Genomic DNA, 15,693 nt, shown 5'->3' on the forward strand with positions numbered 1-15,693 from the left:
CACAGAGGAGAGGGGCAGTCTTTCCTGGGCCTCCAAAAAGAAGGGAGTTAATCACAGTGAACAACCCAAATGACTACCTGAGAAATTGCCTGATTAAGGGGTATTAGTGGTCATTTCCCTATGGCTGTAGCAAACAGCAGAGATGGGAGGCAGGTCAGTCCTCTCTCCATCTCTCTCTCCAAGCTTGTCCTCTCTGAAAACAAATTCAGATGGTTGTGATGTAGTAGAGTGCACGGGTAAGTGTAAGTTATTAATAACATTCCAGGCCTTGGGTTAGATAGTGGTTTGTATGTGTGTAAGGCATTTGCCTTCCTCTGCACTGAAGAAGCATGATGGCTCCTGTATCTTGGACAGCAAAGAGATATGCTGCTGGAGGCCCAGGAAGGACAGGAAGTAATGTCCTGAGCACCAGCAACTGATCCCCCAGAGCAGCCCCAGCAGCAGAGGTGGCGGAAATGAGGTATCGCAGGGTCAGTGGTCAGCCAGAGTGTGGGCAGTGGACAGTGCTGAGAGGAGTTGGGCTGGCATGGGTGTGCAATGGAGAGGTAGAACATTGTAAGCAGGTGTACCCTGGGGATTATGGGCTTCAAATGTAGGCAAGAAATCTCCTAATAATGGGAGGGAATAAAAGCCAGAGGAATTTCAGTTTACTATGGATGCCAGTTGAGCTGAGTGGAACTCCCAGGCTGGTGGACCCCAGCAAGTTACACTGCTACCCTGAAAAGTGTGAACGATAATTGCACGTGGTTATATATGAGATATCTCTGTTAATAAAATACAAACTTAGCTATGGGAAAGAGCCTTCATGTATGTAGCTTACCCTCAATTTGCCCAGAAAAAGTGTTGTGTAAGTTTGTGTGTGAATATAGAGAGAGGGTATACATGATAAAGTAAATAGGGTGAAACACAAACAGCAGGTGGATCTAGGTAAAGGCTATATTTGTGTTTATGAACTGTTTTTATTTTTACAATATTCTGTAAATTTTCAATTATTTCTAACCCCAAATAAATACAAGAATGACATGACAGTGTGACATCACATAATTAGGGGTTGGAAAAAAGCCATAGCAGGACAGGAGAGTATCCATCAGCTTCTCCAGGGGGTGGGGGTGTCAGGGACGGCTTCATGGTGAAGTTTCAGGAGAGACTGGAAGGATGATGACTTGACAGAGGTGTGTGAGGCCCTGGGGCATCTGACTGAGGTGGGAGCAGGAAAGGCTGCAGGGGAGAACCGTGAGGTCCCGTCCATCCCCAGAACCTGTTATGGAAGGGAGCCCTGTGTGAGTGTCACCTGTGTGCCCAGGAGTGCTGCCTCCTGCCCCTTCAGCCAGCCACACATTCCTTCTCATTGCCTGGGCCTGAGGCTCTGCTGCTGCCAAGTCGCTTCAGTCATGTCCGACTCTGTGCGACCCCATAGACGGCAGCCCACCAGGCTCCCCCATCCCTGGGAATCTCCAGGCAAGAACACTGGAGTGGGTTGCCATTTCCTTCTCCAATGCATGAAAGTGAAGAGTGAAAGTGAAGTCGCTCAGTCGTGTCCGACTGCTAGCGACCACATGGACTGCAGCCCACCAGGCTCCTCTGTCCATGAGTTTTCCAGGCAAGAGTACTGGAGTGGGGTGCCATTTCCTTCTCCAGGGCCTGAGGCTCAGGAAGCTTCAAGGAAGAATGCTCAAGGGTGCGGCCTGCAGCCCAAAGTAGGCTGGGATGGGCGGGGCCCATATGTTCAGCACTTTAAGTACCTCAGACCTCCCTGCAGACCCAGGAGCTCTGAGACTCCTCCTGGTTGGGCGCTCTCAGCTCCTGGCACCTTTGAGGAAGGAAGCAGAGAGCTAGCTCCCTGTGCTGAGTCTGAGACAGGATCCCAGTGTGTGGGGAGCCACAATGCCAGCTCAGGTCTGGTCCTGGCCTTAAGGATGGGGAGTTTGAGAGAAAGGAGACTGTGGCCCCTTAAGGATTTGAAGGGTTGACTGGGGTGGGGTCTGTTCCAGGAGGTCCAGAGCACCCAGAATCCCTTCACTTTCCGTTTGAGTTTTCCTTACTCAGAGAGTTCAAAGAGAGAGGATGGAAGGGAGAGAAAGGATGAACCAGCCAATGACCTTGTGCATGTCCTTTCTACTTAGGGGACAGGAGTCAGGTTTTACTTCCTGCTGTTCCTGGCTGTGGCCACCAGAGGGCCGAGTGCAGGTAAGTCACTCAGGAGCAGCAGTTTCATCAGCTGAGATGTGCAGTGGAGCAGAGAGAGTAGAACCAGGTTGGATGCTGAAGTCCTGGACTAGAGGGGGAGTCATGGAGATGCCGAGAAGCCACACTTTGCAGCCAAATTGAGCTGTGGCCAGAGTGCTGATTGCTGGTCTCTCTGGATGTTTGGTCTGAAGCTAAGGCCTGTCCTGGGGCTCCATCTGTGCCTCTGTGCGGTTGAGGGGGCTCAGGGGAGCCATGGTGGTGAAGACTGGGCTTCCTTCTAGCTGCTCCTGCTCCTATGGCCTTGGCCTTGGGGTTCCCAGAGGGTGCTTGGTGGTCAGGGCTGTGTCCAGGGAACATCTTTCCCTAGTCTTCATCCTCAAAATTCCATTTATCACAGTAGGCATAATGAGAGTTTTTGTGTTTAATTGGTTGTGGAGAAGAATGCAAGTGTTGAGTATGTACTAGATTGTGGTCAGCTAGTCTTAGCAGAGAGAATCCTGACCTCTGGGGCCTCACAGCCTAGTGATGAGCCTGTGAAGTGGGAAGGGGCTAGGAGCCAATGGCCAGGAAGGCTGGTGTGAGCGGCATGAGACTGAGAATTATCCTCACATCCTCTAGCAGGGACACTTTCTATTGAGAAGGTTTGGGAGGAGGAAACATGTGCTCCTTACCTGTCTTTCCTTCCACGAAGCTGCAAGGAAATCAAAGAAAGGTGCCATAAAGCAGCTGGTGAGTAATAACCCAACTCAGCATCCTTTCCTTTTAACCACTTTTTAGCTAAACAGATCTTAGTCATGGAGATCAAGAGGGGGTGTGCCTACTGCTCCTGTCTGCTCTGACTCCAGCTTCCAGCCTAGGAGATTTCTATTGGGAATTTTGAGGCTTTTGGGTCCAGCCTAGTTGTCGGAGACATGATCTTCTGAACACAGGGAGAAGGTGGTGTTTCTGGTGAGTCTTAGCATGATGGCTGTAGCTGCAATGAGTGTAAGATTTTTCCCTGCTTGTAAGCTAAGAAGTTAGTTCTGCCCTAGTATCATAGATTCTGGTAGAAAACATGAGCCTCCAGAGGCAGAGACATAGAGCTTTATTCCTCACAATCAGAGAAGTAGCCAGAGCATCAGCCTTTTCCTGTGCTGGTGTTCTGGATCCCCTCCCATCCAGTGATGTGAAAGGGCCAGGAGATATCTGCCCATGCAGTTTGTTTGCCAAGTGGCTCATAAATTGGGTTCGTCAAGCAAATGTAAGCCTTTTCGGATAAGACAGTTTATTTTCTCTGGGGCTGAGTACAAGGAAGAACTGTGCAGTTAGGGAATCTGAATCTCATATAATGGGCAGTGACCATGCCTGCCCTTATCTCTGAGTTGCAGAGGCCACATCCTGATGAGATGTTTCTGGCCTCTTCTGGCCATAAGAAGGCTCTATCCCAAGGGAGATACCATCTCTGTCTCCTAGGATGTTCGCTCTACAAAGTCTTTGAAAAGGTAGCGTGGAACAAAGGCAGTCAGTGTCCACAGAGAATTGTCCTCAACAAGCGGATATGTGTCGGAGCCTTCAGGATACATTTCTGACTTCCCAGAGTCTTTCTGGTTGTGAGTCTGAGATGGACCCTGTGCTCTCAGACAGGGGGTCTCTGGCTGGTTTCCTCTGCAGATGGCCTGTATCACCTCCGCACTGAGAATGGTGTCGTCTACCAGACCTTCTGTGACATGACCTCTGGGGGTGGTGGCTGGACCCTGGTGGCCAGCGTCCATGAGAACAACATGCGTGGGAAATGCACGGTGGGCGATCGCTGGTCTAGTCAGCAGGGCAACAAGGCTGACTACCCAGAGGGTGACGGCAACTGGGCCAACTACAACACGTTTGGGTCTGCAGAGGCCGCCACCAGCGATGACTACAAGGTACTGAGCACCCAGGTGGGAAAGGGTGGGAGCTGAGTGTGGCTGGAGCAGAGCATGTGGAAGGAGGGTGGGAGATGGGGATGTGGACGTGGGGCTGGAGAAGAATAAAGACGGAAGTCTTGAATGACAAATTCCTCTCACCAAGGTTGTTTGTGTGGTGGGGTCTCATCGACTGCTGAAGGGAGGTGGGGTTGTGGGCACTGCTGGGCACCTGTTCCCTGGAGACCTGAGCTCTCAGCTGCACTGAGCACTGTGTGTGTGGGTCTTTGGCTGGTGGCACCTCCTGGGCTGGTCAGGCTGAGTGTGTGTCCCTCTGCAGAACCCTGGCTACTACGACATCCAGGCCCAGGACCTGGGCATTTGGCACGTGCCCAACAAGTCCCCCCTGCAGCAATGGAGGAAAAGCTCCCTGTTGAGGTACCACACCAACACTGGCTTCTTCCAGAGCCTGGGGCACAATCTGTTTGGACTCTACCAGGTACCTGGCGCTGCTCGCTGGGGGTGGGGGCACTACCTTTGGTGAGCTGAGAGTCAGGTGTTTGGGATGGGGAGTAAGTCTGCTCTGTCCATATCACTAAGGGCCTCTGCTTGGCTTTCTACTACCTCTGCGTCACTATGAACTAGTGTGCCGCCTCTTTCAGAGGAACTGTGAGCCAGGCAGGGGAAGAAGCCTAGGGGAGAGGATTGGGGCGGGTAGAGAGTGAAAAGGATAGGGGTTTTGAGGCTGGTTAGGGTCCTAGCTATGGGTGGCAAGGGGGAAATACACCAGTATTATTCATACTGATTCCTGAATAATGCCACATGAGGGTATAAAGCCTTTACTGCCCAGAATGGCAGTGTCTGTGTTGTCTTCCACAATGTGTATTTTGGGTCCCTGCAGAAATACCCAGTGAAATACGGAGCAGGGAATTGCTGGGCTGACAACGGCCCAGCCATTCCTGTTGTGTATGACTTTGGTGATGCTAAGAAAACTGCATCTTATTATTCACCATATGGTAGGGGTGAGTATCTGCTTCCAAAGCCCAGTTGTCAACCCTTCTCTGCACTCTCGGGGAAAGTGTAAATAAGAAAAGTTAATGATCCTTCAGTTCAGTTCAGTTCATTTCAGTCGCTTAATCATGTCTGACTCTTTGCGACCCCATGAATTGCAGCACGCCAGGCCTCCCTGTCCATCATCAACTCCCGGAGTTCACTCAAACTCACATCCATCGAGTTGGTGATGCCATCCAGCCGTCTCATCCTCTGTCGTCCCCTTCTCCTCCTGCCCCCAATCCCTCCCAGCATCAGAGTCTTTTCCAATGAGTCAACTCTTCGCATGAGGTGGCCAAAGTACTGGAGTTTCATCATTCCTTTCAAAGAACACCCAGGAGTGATCTTTTGTAACCCTAATAATCCTTAGCATTTATTAAACATGTACAATATGCCAAGCTGTTTTCTAGGAATGTGACATGAATTTTTGTTATATAACCATCATGAAAAACCTATAAGCTCAGGATTCTTAACTAATAACCCTTTTGGATTCTTTTCCCCCCTTCGTTTATTTATTTCTAATTTCCCCTTAGTTTGTTTGTTTATTTTAAACCAATACCATATTGTGTGGGTTTCTGCCGTACATCAACATGAATCAACCATAGGTATACATATGTCCCCTTCCTGTTGAACCTCCCACCCCATTCTACCCTTCTAGGATGTCACAGAGCCCTGGTTTGAGTTTCCTGAGTCACTGTAAGAATCTTACCATAGTTAAGAGCTAATTAATGTGTACAGGTGAGAACAACTTGCAAAGTAATGAGAAAAATTTGTTTTTGTTATGGTGGATAACTATTATTGTAAGAAGACCTTTTAAGCATGATAAAGCCACAGAACTTGTCTTTGGTGGGAAAATAAGAGTCATTTTACTTTAAAGTCATGGTAATTGGATGAGAAGTGTGCCAGCAGAGACCAATGGCTGCTTCTGATCATTGCTTATTCCTGCTGAACCCCTGGAGGTCTTCTTGCTGATATGTCAGTGGATCTCATTTCTCCTATGAGCCTTAGACAGACAAGTGACTTTTGTGAGCCTGAGCCTTGGTCTTCTTGCCCCAGATGGAGGGAGGGTCTCTTTGCTTTTTCAAGGCCAGGATGCATCAGCCACTGTTGAAAAGTGCTGTGCTCTATGCCCAGAGATTGGCTGTAAGCTGACCTGTTGATTTAGGGAATTCCTAGGCTGGTCAAAGGGAAGATATTTCTAGTTCGTCCTTTGAATCCTAGGCCTTTTCTCTGCCTCTTCTTTTCCAGAAGAATTTGTTGCAGGATTTGTCCAGTTCAGGGTGTTTAACAATGAGAAGGCAGCCAATGCCCTGTGTGCTGGGATAAGAGTCACTGGCTGTAACACTGAGCACGTGAGTTTGGGGAAGATCCCTGGCTTGTCCGGGTGAGCGTGTGTGTGTGTATGTTTGTGTGTGTGTGTGTACCTGTCTGGGGTGTTTGATGTGGCTTGCATTTTTACTCTTTTCTGGCATTTTGTAGACATAATTTTTAAATTGTAGCTATTATTATTTTTTTTAGCTATTATTTTTTAATCGAGATTGAGTTGATCTATAACATTATAATAGTTTCTGGTATATGGCATAGTGATTCTATATTTTTATATATTATGAAATGATCACTGTAACAAGTCTAGCTAACACCCAGCACTACTCACAGTTGCAAATTCTTTTTTCTTGTGATGAGAAGTTTTAACATCTACTTTCTGAGTAACTTTTCAATGTATAGTATAGTCTTATGACTAGTGTCACCATACTGTACCTTACACCCCCAGGACTTACTTTATACATGAAATTCTGGAACATCACTGATGGTCCAGTGATTAGGACTCTGGAACTCCACTGTTGTTGTTGCTCAGTTGCTAAGTCATGTCCCTCTCTTTGTGACCCCATGAACTGCAGCATGCCAGGCTTCCCTGTCTTTCACTATCTTGCAGAGTTTGCTCAAGTTCATGTCCATTCACTCAGTGGTGCCATCCAATCATCTCATCCTCTATTGACCCCTTCTCCTCTTGCCCTCAATCTTTACCAGCATCAGGGTCTTTCCCAGTGAGTCAGGTCTTTGCATTAGGTGGCCAAAGTATTGGAACTTCAGCTTCAGCACCAATCCTTTCAATGAAAATTCAGGGTTGATTGCCTTTAGGACTGAGTGCTTTGCTCTCCTTACTGTCCAAGGGACTCTCAAAAGTCATCTCCAGCATCACAGTTCAAAAGCATCAATTCTTTGCTTCTCAGCCTTCTTTATACTACAACTAGTACAACTCTCACATCCATAAATGACTACTGGAACAGGGACCTTTGTCGGCAAAGCGATCCTCTGCTTTTTAACACACTGTCTAGGTTTGTCATAGGTTTTCTTCCAAGGAGCAAGCGTCTTTTAATTTTGTGGCTGCCGTCACTGTCTGTAGTGATTATGGAGTCCAAGAAAATGAAATCTGACGCTGTTTCCACATTTTCCCTTCTATTTGCCATCAGGTGGTAGGATCAGATGCCATGGTCTTTGTTTTCTGAATGTTGAGTTTTAAGCCAGTTTTTCCACTCTCCTCTTTCCCCTTCATCAAGAGGCTCTTTAGTCCCTCTTCACTTTCTGCCATTAAAGTTGTATCATCTGTATATCTGAGTTTGTTGACATTTCTTCTGGCAATATTGATTCCAGCTTGTGCTTTATCTAGGCTTGCATTTTCATGAGGTACTGTCTGTATAACTTAAATAAGCAGGGTGACAACATACAGCCTTGATGTACCTCTTTCCCAATTTTGAACCAGTCCATTGTTCCATGTCCAGTTCTAACTGTGGCTTTTTGCCCTGCACACGGGTTTCTCAGGAGACAGGTAAGGTGGTCTGGTGTTCCCATTTCATTAAGAATATTTCACAGTTTGTTGTGATCCACAGTAAAGGCTTTAGCATAGTCAATGAAGCAGCAAAAAAAAAATTTTTTTTTAATTGCCTTGCTTTCTATGATCCAGCGTATATTGGCAATTATCTCTGCTGCTTCTGCCTTCTCTAAATCCAGCTGTATATCTCTGGAAGTTCTCAGTTCTCATACTGCTGAAGCCTAACTTGAAGGATTTTGAGCGTATTTTGCTGGCATGTGAAATGAATGTAATTGTATGGTAATTTGAACATTCTTTGGCACTGCCTTTCTTTGGGATTTGAATAAAAACTCACCTTTTCAGTTGTGTGGCCACTGCTGAATTTTCCAAATTTGCTGGTATAATGAGTGCAGCATTCTAACAGCATCATCTTTTAGGATATGAAATAGGTCAGTAGGAATTCCATCACCTCCAACTTTGTCTGAAGTGATGCTTCCTAAGGCTCTGAAGGCTTTATATGTCTCCTTGCTATTCTTTGGAACTCCGCATTCAAATGGGTATATCTTTCCTTTTCTCCTTTGCCTTTTGCTTCTCTTCTCTTCTCAGCTATTTGGAAGGGCTCCTCAGACAACCATTTTGCCTTTGCATTTCTTTTTCTTTGGGATGGTTTTGGTCACCACTTCTGGTAAAGGTTTCGAACCGCCATCCATAGTTCTTCAGGCACTCTATCAGATCTAATTCCTTGAATTTGTTTGTGACTTCTGCTGTATAATCATAAAGGATTTGATTTAGGTCATACCTGAATTGCCTAGTGGTTTTCCCTCCTTCTTCAATTTGAGCCTGAATTTTGCAATAAAGAGCTCATGATCTGATCATGATCAGCTCCATGTCTTGTTTTTGCTGAGTGTATAGAGCTTCTCCACCTTTGGCTGCAAAGAAGATAATCAGTCTGATTTTGGTACTGACCATCGGGTGATGTCCACGTGCAGAGCTGTCTCTTGTGTTGTTGGAAGAGAGTGTTTGCTATGATGAGTGCGCTCCCTTGGGAAAACTCTGTTAGCCTTTGCCCTGCTTCATTTTGTACTCCAAAGCCAAACTTGCCTATTATTGCAGGTATCTCTTGACTTCCTACGTTTGCATTCCAGTCCCATGATGAAAAAAACATCTTTTTTTGGTTTTAGTTTTAAGAAGTCTTGTAGGTCTTCATAGAATCATTCAACTTCAGCTTCTTCTTAGTGGTTGGAAGATAGACGTGGATTGCCGTGATGCTGAATGAATTGCCTTGCAAATGAAATGAGATCATTCTGTCATTTTTGAGATTGCACCTAAGTACTGCATTTCAGACTCTTCTGTTTACTCTGAAGTCTATTCTATTTCTTCTAAGGGATTCTTACCCACAGTAGTAGATATAATGGTCATCTAAATTAAATTCTCCTATTCCCATCCATTGGAGAAGGCAATGGCACCCCACTCCAGTACTCTTGCCTGGAAAATCCCATGGATGGAGGAGCCTGGTAGGCTGAAGTCCATGGGGTCACTGGGAGTCGGACACGACTGAGCGACTTCATTTCACTTTTCACTTTCCTGCCTTGGAGAAGGAAATGGCAACCCACTCCAGTGTTCTTGCCTGGAGAATCCAAGGGACGGGGGAGCCTGGTGGGCTGCCGTCTATGGGGTCGCACAGAGTCCGACAAGACTGAAGCGACTTAGCAGCAGCAGCAGCAGCATTCCCATCCATTTTAGTTCACTGATTCCTAAAATGTCCATGTTCACTCTTGTCATCTCCTGTTTGACCACATGGACCTAACATTTCTGCTTCCTATGCACTGTTGTTCTTTACAGCATCGAGCTTTGCCTTCACCACCAGATACAACCACAGCTGGGTGTCATTTCCGCTTTGGCTCAGCCTCTTCATTCTTTCTGGAGCTATTTCTCCATCTTCTCAATAGTATATTGGCCAGCTTCCGATCTCGGGGGGGGGGTGCGGTTCGTCTTTCAGTGTTATGTCTTTTTTCTTTTTCATACTGCTCATGGTGTTCTCAAGGCAAGTTACCGAAGTGGTTTGCCATTCCCTTCTCCAGTGGACCACGTTTTTCAGGCCCTAATTAGCAGGGACACGTGCTTTAGCCGCTCAGCGGAGCTGGATGACATGCTTAGTGCCCTGGCCGTCCTACTGCTAGTCCACATTGAACGTTTAAACCTTCACGGGCCATCAGACGTTGGTCAGTACGTGGCTGGGGGTTGAGGCAAAGGCCCTTCTGAAGTGGTGGGTCTGGAGAAGGCTGGAGCTGATGCTGGAGGACTCCCAGGAGCAGAGGGCACTTGCCTTCACCTCTGCCGATGGCCACCCAGGAGCCGATCCACCCTGGAGCCAAGAGTCCATCATGGTGCTGATCCACTGCTTGCATCTTCATATTTATATTCCTAATGGTTTGAAGATCAATTTCCCACTGTAGGGGGCCCAACTGAATCCCTAGTTGGGGAGCTGAGATCTGTAACATGTGTGGCATGAACAGGAAAAATGAACTGAAAGTTTATACCTTTAGACCACTGGACATAATTTACTGTTTTGAAGTTCAATTTATGTATATTCTCATATATGATTAGCATTTTTATGTTGTGTTTAAGAAATATTTCTGTTTGTTGAGGTCACAAAGACATTCTCAAATATTCTTAGTAAATTCTAGAAGCTTTAGGTTTTTGTTGTTTTTCCAGTCTTGTAGAAGAGAACACCATAGGCATGTTGGGTGGAGACTGTCTTTGATGGGTATTTTGTGACTGGAGGGGCAGGAAGAAGAGGGTGTCAGAAATATAGAGGGGAGAACATTCACTTAGGCCCTTTTCATTTCTTGCCAGTCAGTCTAAGGTGTGTGACCCTGAAGGACGTCTTCATGTCCCCCCTCAAATATGTTTGCCCATTTGTCAGTCAAAGTGAGACAACCGTGTCCTCATGAAAGAGCCCTTAGGTTATGATTCTGAGGATAAAGCAGGTGTGGGCCCTGGGAGTGGGGTGGGACGTGTCGCCCCCTACACTGGCTTCCATGGAGCCTTATCGTGTTCATTAGTGCTCATTTGCATGTACCCTTGCAAGCACTGATTCCATAAAAATACATGATAGAGCACCCACAAAGTGCTCGATATTAGACATGCACAGCTGACAGTCATTTTAAGGAAATCAGACTGAATGGGATGGAGACAGAAGTGCACGGTTGCAATGTGGTGTCACCTGTGATAGCAACATAAACAAGGGGCCTGGGGAACAAAATGTAGGAGCTTCTACCTCTAATGATGGCACATAGCTGATTCTCCAAGTTGGGGACATTTTTGATGAATCTCAAAAGCTGTGTGTAGAGCTCAGCAAGTAACAAGGGCAGAAAGATGCCTGTCTAGCATGAGTGACTAACATTTTCAGAATCACTGGTGTTTGAGAGACCATTGGGGTGTTGAAGGGCCCTTGAGCTGTTGTTTGCTTTTGGAGCATCTCGTGCATTTAGGTAGAAGCAGGAGCAGAAGCTGGAAATACCTACAGGAAGCAGGGTAAGCAGGGACATTTCCATTCTGTTCAGGATGTAGATTTCATGTTATAGAAGATGTGACTCTTCAGAGGATTTTGAACAGAGGAGTGACCTGATCAGCTTTGATGTTTCTATAATGATGTATAGCCAGGTGGAGGACATGGATCCAAGAGCAGGGAAATTAGGGGCAGGGAGGTAGTGAGGCAGGTGTAAAGATGCAGATGTGAAATGCTGAGGACCCGAGCCAGGGTGTTCAAGGCCAGTAAGAGAAAGAATTAGTTTTGTTTTGCTCAACTGGCATGTTAGATCTAGAGATATGTAGATGGAGACATGTGGCTGCAGTTGCCTATGGGGTTTCAAGCTCAGAAAATATGGACCTGACTTCCGAGATTTAGGAGTTTCTTGACAATGTATGATTATGCTGATACTAGCAAAAGGCATGGGAGAAGATGAGCCATCATCAGGAGACTGGTGTGGCCAGAACCGTGGGGAATAGCATTTGGGAGAATCAGTTGAGGGAAAAGGGTGAGGTAAAAGGCCTGAGAATAAAGATGAAGCAAGGTAGAAAGGAATTCAGGAAAGAACATGATTTCAGAGTCCACTAGAGGGAGGATTTCTGGCAGGGGAGTGGTCTAGGCCAAGTAGGAGGAGGATCAAAGATTCCAGGGGATTTAAAGATTAAGATTTCTGTGGTGTCCACAGCCAACCCCTCACTGTGTCTTCTCCCTGCCCCCCAGCACTGCATCGGTGGAGGAGGATTCTTCCCAGAGGGCAATCCCGTGCAGTGTGGGGATTTCTCTTCCTTTGACTGGGATGGATACGGAACTCACCGGGGTTCCAGCTCCAGCCGGGAGATCACTGAGGCGGCTGTGCTCCTGTTCTACCGCTGAGACCTGAGTGTATGAGACGTGGAACCCAGCTCCTAAGCCCAGAAACTTAGAGATGGAAAGATGTTTCCATTTTCTCCAACAATGAAAGGAGAGTAAATTACGTCATTTGTGACTCTTGTTTTTTTGAATTCTTTTTACAAATTGTCTGACACCTGGAAGATGTATTAAAATAATGCCTCTTATTCTGGTGACTTTTGATTTAATTTCTGAGTTGGGAACTTCTAGTCTCAGGTCCCAGAACACAAGTTTGCCCCTCTTTGTAGGCAAATCCTGAGTAAGACTGAGGAACAAGGGAAAGTTTTTCTCCCTAATTTTTCCTACCATATTGTTATTGGCTAGTCAAATCAAGCTCTCAAAGGAAACATAATGAAGAAAAGATGACTATTATTTAGATTCTGTAGGAAAAAAGTTGGGTAGTTGAGACTACCCATTTCCTTGATTTCTGTAGCTTTGACAGTTAAGACATTGTCCCTAAAATGATTCTAGTATGAATTGCAATGTGTGTGTGTTGGGGAGTGTTGTCTCAGCTCCAAGAATGTGTGTGTGTTGGGGAGGGTTGTCTCAGCTCCAAGAAATGTTCTGATAACTAGGTGGAGGTCCTACATTTCAACTCAATGTTGACCCAATCTACTATGAGAAATCCCCAGATCCCACATGTGAATGGCTCAGCCCTGTACATCTGCCCCTTGGATCCCCCACTTCAACACCAGTTGGAAGTCTGGAAGGACCAGCTATATATTTGAGGGTCCAGTGAATCCCTCCTTTGGTTCAACTCATTTGTTAGAGTGTTTCACAGAACTCAGAAACAACTGGTGATTGATTTATTATAAAAAGATAAAATTGGGAACTGCCCTATGTAAGAGATGCTTAGGGTACAGTATGGGGACAGTGTAAGGAGATTCCATGCCCTCTCAGCCTATCACCAACCCCGATTCTCCCATCTGTTCTCCAATCCAGAAACCCTCTGAACCCACTTCTTTGGGTTTCTTTTCTTTTTCTTTTTTAAGAAAGGCTTCATTACATAGGCATGATTGATTTAATCATTTACCAGGGCAATTGTTTCCATCTCCAGCCCTTCTTCCCTCCCGGAGGGTCAGGGTTTGTAGTACTGATAGTTCTAACCCTTTAATCATGTGGTTAGTCACCTCGCAACCAGCCTACCTCCTTACTGCTACTGCTAGGTCACTTCAGTCGTGTCCGACTCTGTGGGACCCCATGGATGGCAGCCCACCAGGCTCCCCCGTCCGTGGGATTCTCCAGGCAAGAACATGGAGTGGGTTGCCATTTCCTTCTCCCAATGCAAGAAAGTGAAAAGTGAAAATGAAGTCGCTCAGTCATGTCCGACTCCCAGCGACCCCACGGACTGCAGCCCACCAGGCTCCTCCGTCCATAGGATTTTCCAGGCAAGAGTACTGAAGTGGGGTGCCATTGCCTTCTCCGCTACCTCCTTAGGTGTGATCCAAAAGTTACTTCATTCACATAACACAAGAAACCTTTTTGTTTGTTTGTTTTTTGCTCTGATCACTTAAGAAATCCAAGAGTTTTAGGAACTCAGTGCCAGAAACAGGATGAAAACAAAATTGCCACTTAGTGTAAAGCAGTATCACACTCCCCAAGGATGTGAATGGCAGGATCTGGGCTCCCGTCTTCAGTTGCTTACTCAACAGCAGAGCTACACATTGAATTAGGTCTCAGTGCATCATCTGTACAATGCGAATTCGATGACAACAGCTCTGGCTATGAGCATAGTGCAGACATTTTATTCTACTTTGTTCAAAAGGCAAATCTGATCATAACTTTCCTCACCTCCCATTACTGTACTCTTTCTCCATTGCTCCTTGTGGATTAGAGCAGTGATTCTCAAATAGGGTGGGAGATGGAGGAGGTGCAGGTGCTGTTGTCTCTCAGGAGGACTGCCAGATTTAGCAAATAAAAACATAGGAGACTCACCTACAGTTTATTTCAGATAAAGAATGAGTAATGTTTTTAGTATAAATGTGTTTCCCACAATATTTACCTGGAGACCCTACCCTCAGCAAACACCTGGGAACATTTGGAGACATTTTCATGCCTGGGAGGTGATGTTGTAGGGCTGGAGTGCCACTGGATAGAGGCCATGGCTGCTGGGAAACACCATCCTTGCACAGGACCCCTCCCTCAAATGGAGAGTGATGTGATCTGCAATGTGAGTAGTGTGTTGAGAAACCCTGGACACAGGACTTGCTTTATTTGTAGAGTATTGACATTCTGCGTTTCTGAACATTTGTAGCTGAGGGCAAAAAGAAAAATTTAAGAAAATGTGTTTAATTTAAACATTTCACAAAAATCTATTTCATTATTGGCCTCAAGTATTTAATAATTTTATGCATTCATGTTGATGAAATGGAAATTCATATTCTAAGAGAAGTCAAGAAAATTTAAGCTTAGAAATTTCTCCACCCCTTGGCCTCCTTGGTCTCCTCTCCTGTGCCTTGTGTATCTGCCTTATGCATCCACCAAGCCTCTGTATTGGCAGAAATACTTGCTCAGTCATCAAGAGCACCATTCTCCTAGCACCAAGGCAACTCCTTAATAGGCAACATTCCTTCTTGAACTCATAAGAGGTCACCATGGCCCATCATTTTGTACTTAGAGATGAGGATTTTATAAACTCTGTACATCGTTTAATGTACAGCCGTCTATCTCATAAACCTAGATAGGACTTCCCTGGTGGGCCAGTGGTAAAGAATCTGCCAGCCAGTGCAGAGGACATGGGTTTGATCCCTGCTCCAGGAAGATTTCACTTGCTGTGGGGCAATTAAGCCACGTGCCATGACTACTGAGCCCAAGCGCTGGAACCTGGGAGCTGTACCTTCTGAGCCTGAGTGCCACAACTATTGAAGCCCGTGTGCTCCAGAGCCGAGGCTGTGCAACCCGAGCAGCCACCACAGTGAGAAGCCTGTGCACCACCACTGGAGAGCAGCCTCCACTCGCTGCGGCTGGAGAAGGCCTGCGAGCAGCAGCCAGGGCGCAGCACAGCCAGAACACGTAATAAATGAAAAGAGAAAACCTACGTAACTAGGCGTGGGCCTCTAAGTGGGAGAACAGTCCTTGGAGCTTTTTGAGAGGCTGTTCCTGGGTTACCATCCTCAGTTTAATTTGAATAAAACTCCATTTCTTTCATAGATCATCGAATTAATTTCTTCATTGACTGGAATGCATAGGTGACTGGAGGACTGCAGCCTTGGCAACTAGATAGATAATTTCTATTTAGCTGGACAGCCAGTGTACTTAAAATTGTCCACACTTCTAAAATACAGCTCTTTTGTAGATTATCCTTTGTTGTGGTGACTGGGGATCAGGAGAGGGAGAACGAAGCCTACTGG

General features: G+C 46.2%; 1 protein-coding gene across 1 annotated transcript; it reads left to right on the forward strand.

Moving 5' to 3' along the window:
- The first annotated feature begins 455 nt into the window (after positions 1-455).
- Positions 456-4,121, forward strand: LOC139179595 (intelectin-2-like). Its single transcript, XM_070779210.1, has 4 exons — positions 456-545; positions 2,124-2,187; positions 2,806-2,916; positions 3,838-4,121. The coding sequence occupies exons 1-4, from the start codon at positions 456-458 to the stop codon at positions 4,119-4,121; spliced, it is 549 nt and encodes a 182-aa protein (XP_070635311.1).
- Positions 4,122-15,693: the final 11,572 nt, after the last annotated feature.

Source organism: Bos indicus, chromosome 3 (genome assembly GCF_029378745.1).
Source record: "Bos indicus isolate NIAB-ARS_2022 breed Sahiwal x Tharparkar chromosome 3, NIAB-ARS_B.indTharparkar_mat_pri_1.0, whole genome shotgun sequence".
Classification (NCBI taxonomy): Eukaryota; Metazoa; Chordata; class Mammalia; order Artiodactyla; family Bovidae; genus Bos; species Bos indicus.

Coding starts and splice junctions, on each gene's coding strand:
- LOC139179595 (XM_070779210.1), top strand. CDS start 456: ATGAGGTATCGCAGGGTCAGTGGTCAGCCAGAGTGTGGGCAGTGGACA. Junction 2,188..2,805: donor CACCAGAGGGCCGAGTGCAG/GTAAGTCACTCA, acceptor CACATCCTCTAG/CAGGGACACTTTCTATTGAG. Junction 2,917..3,837: donor AAGGTGCCATAAAGCAGCTG/GTGAGTAATAAC, acceptor TTTCCTCTGCAG/ATGGCCTGTATCACCTCCGC.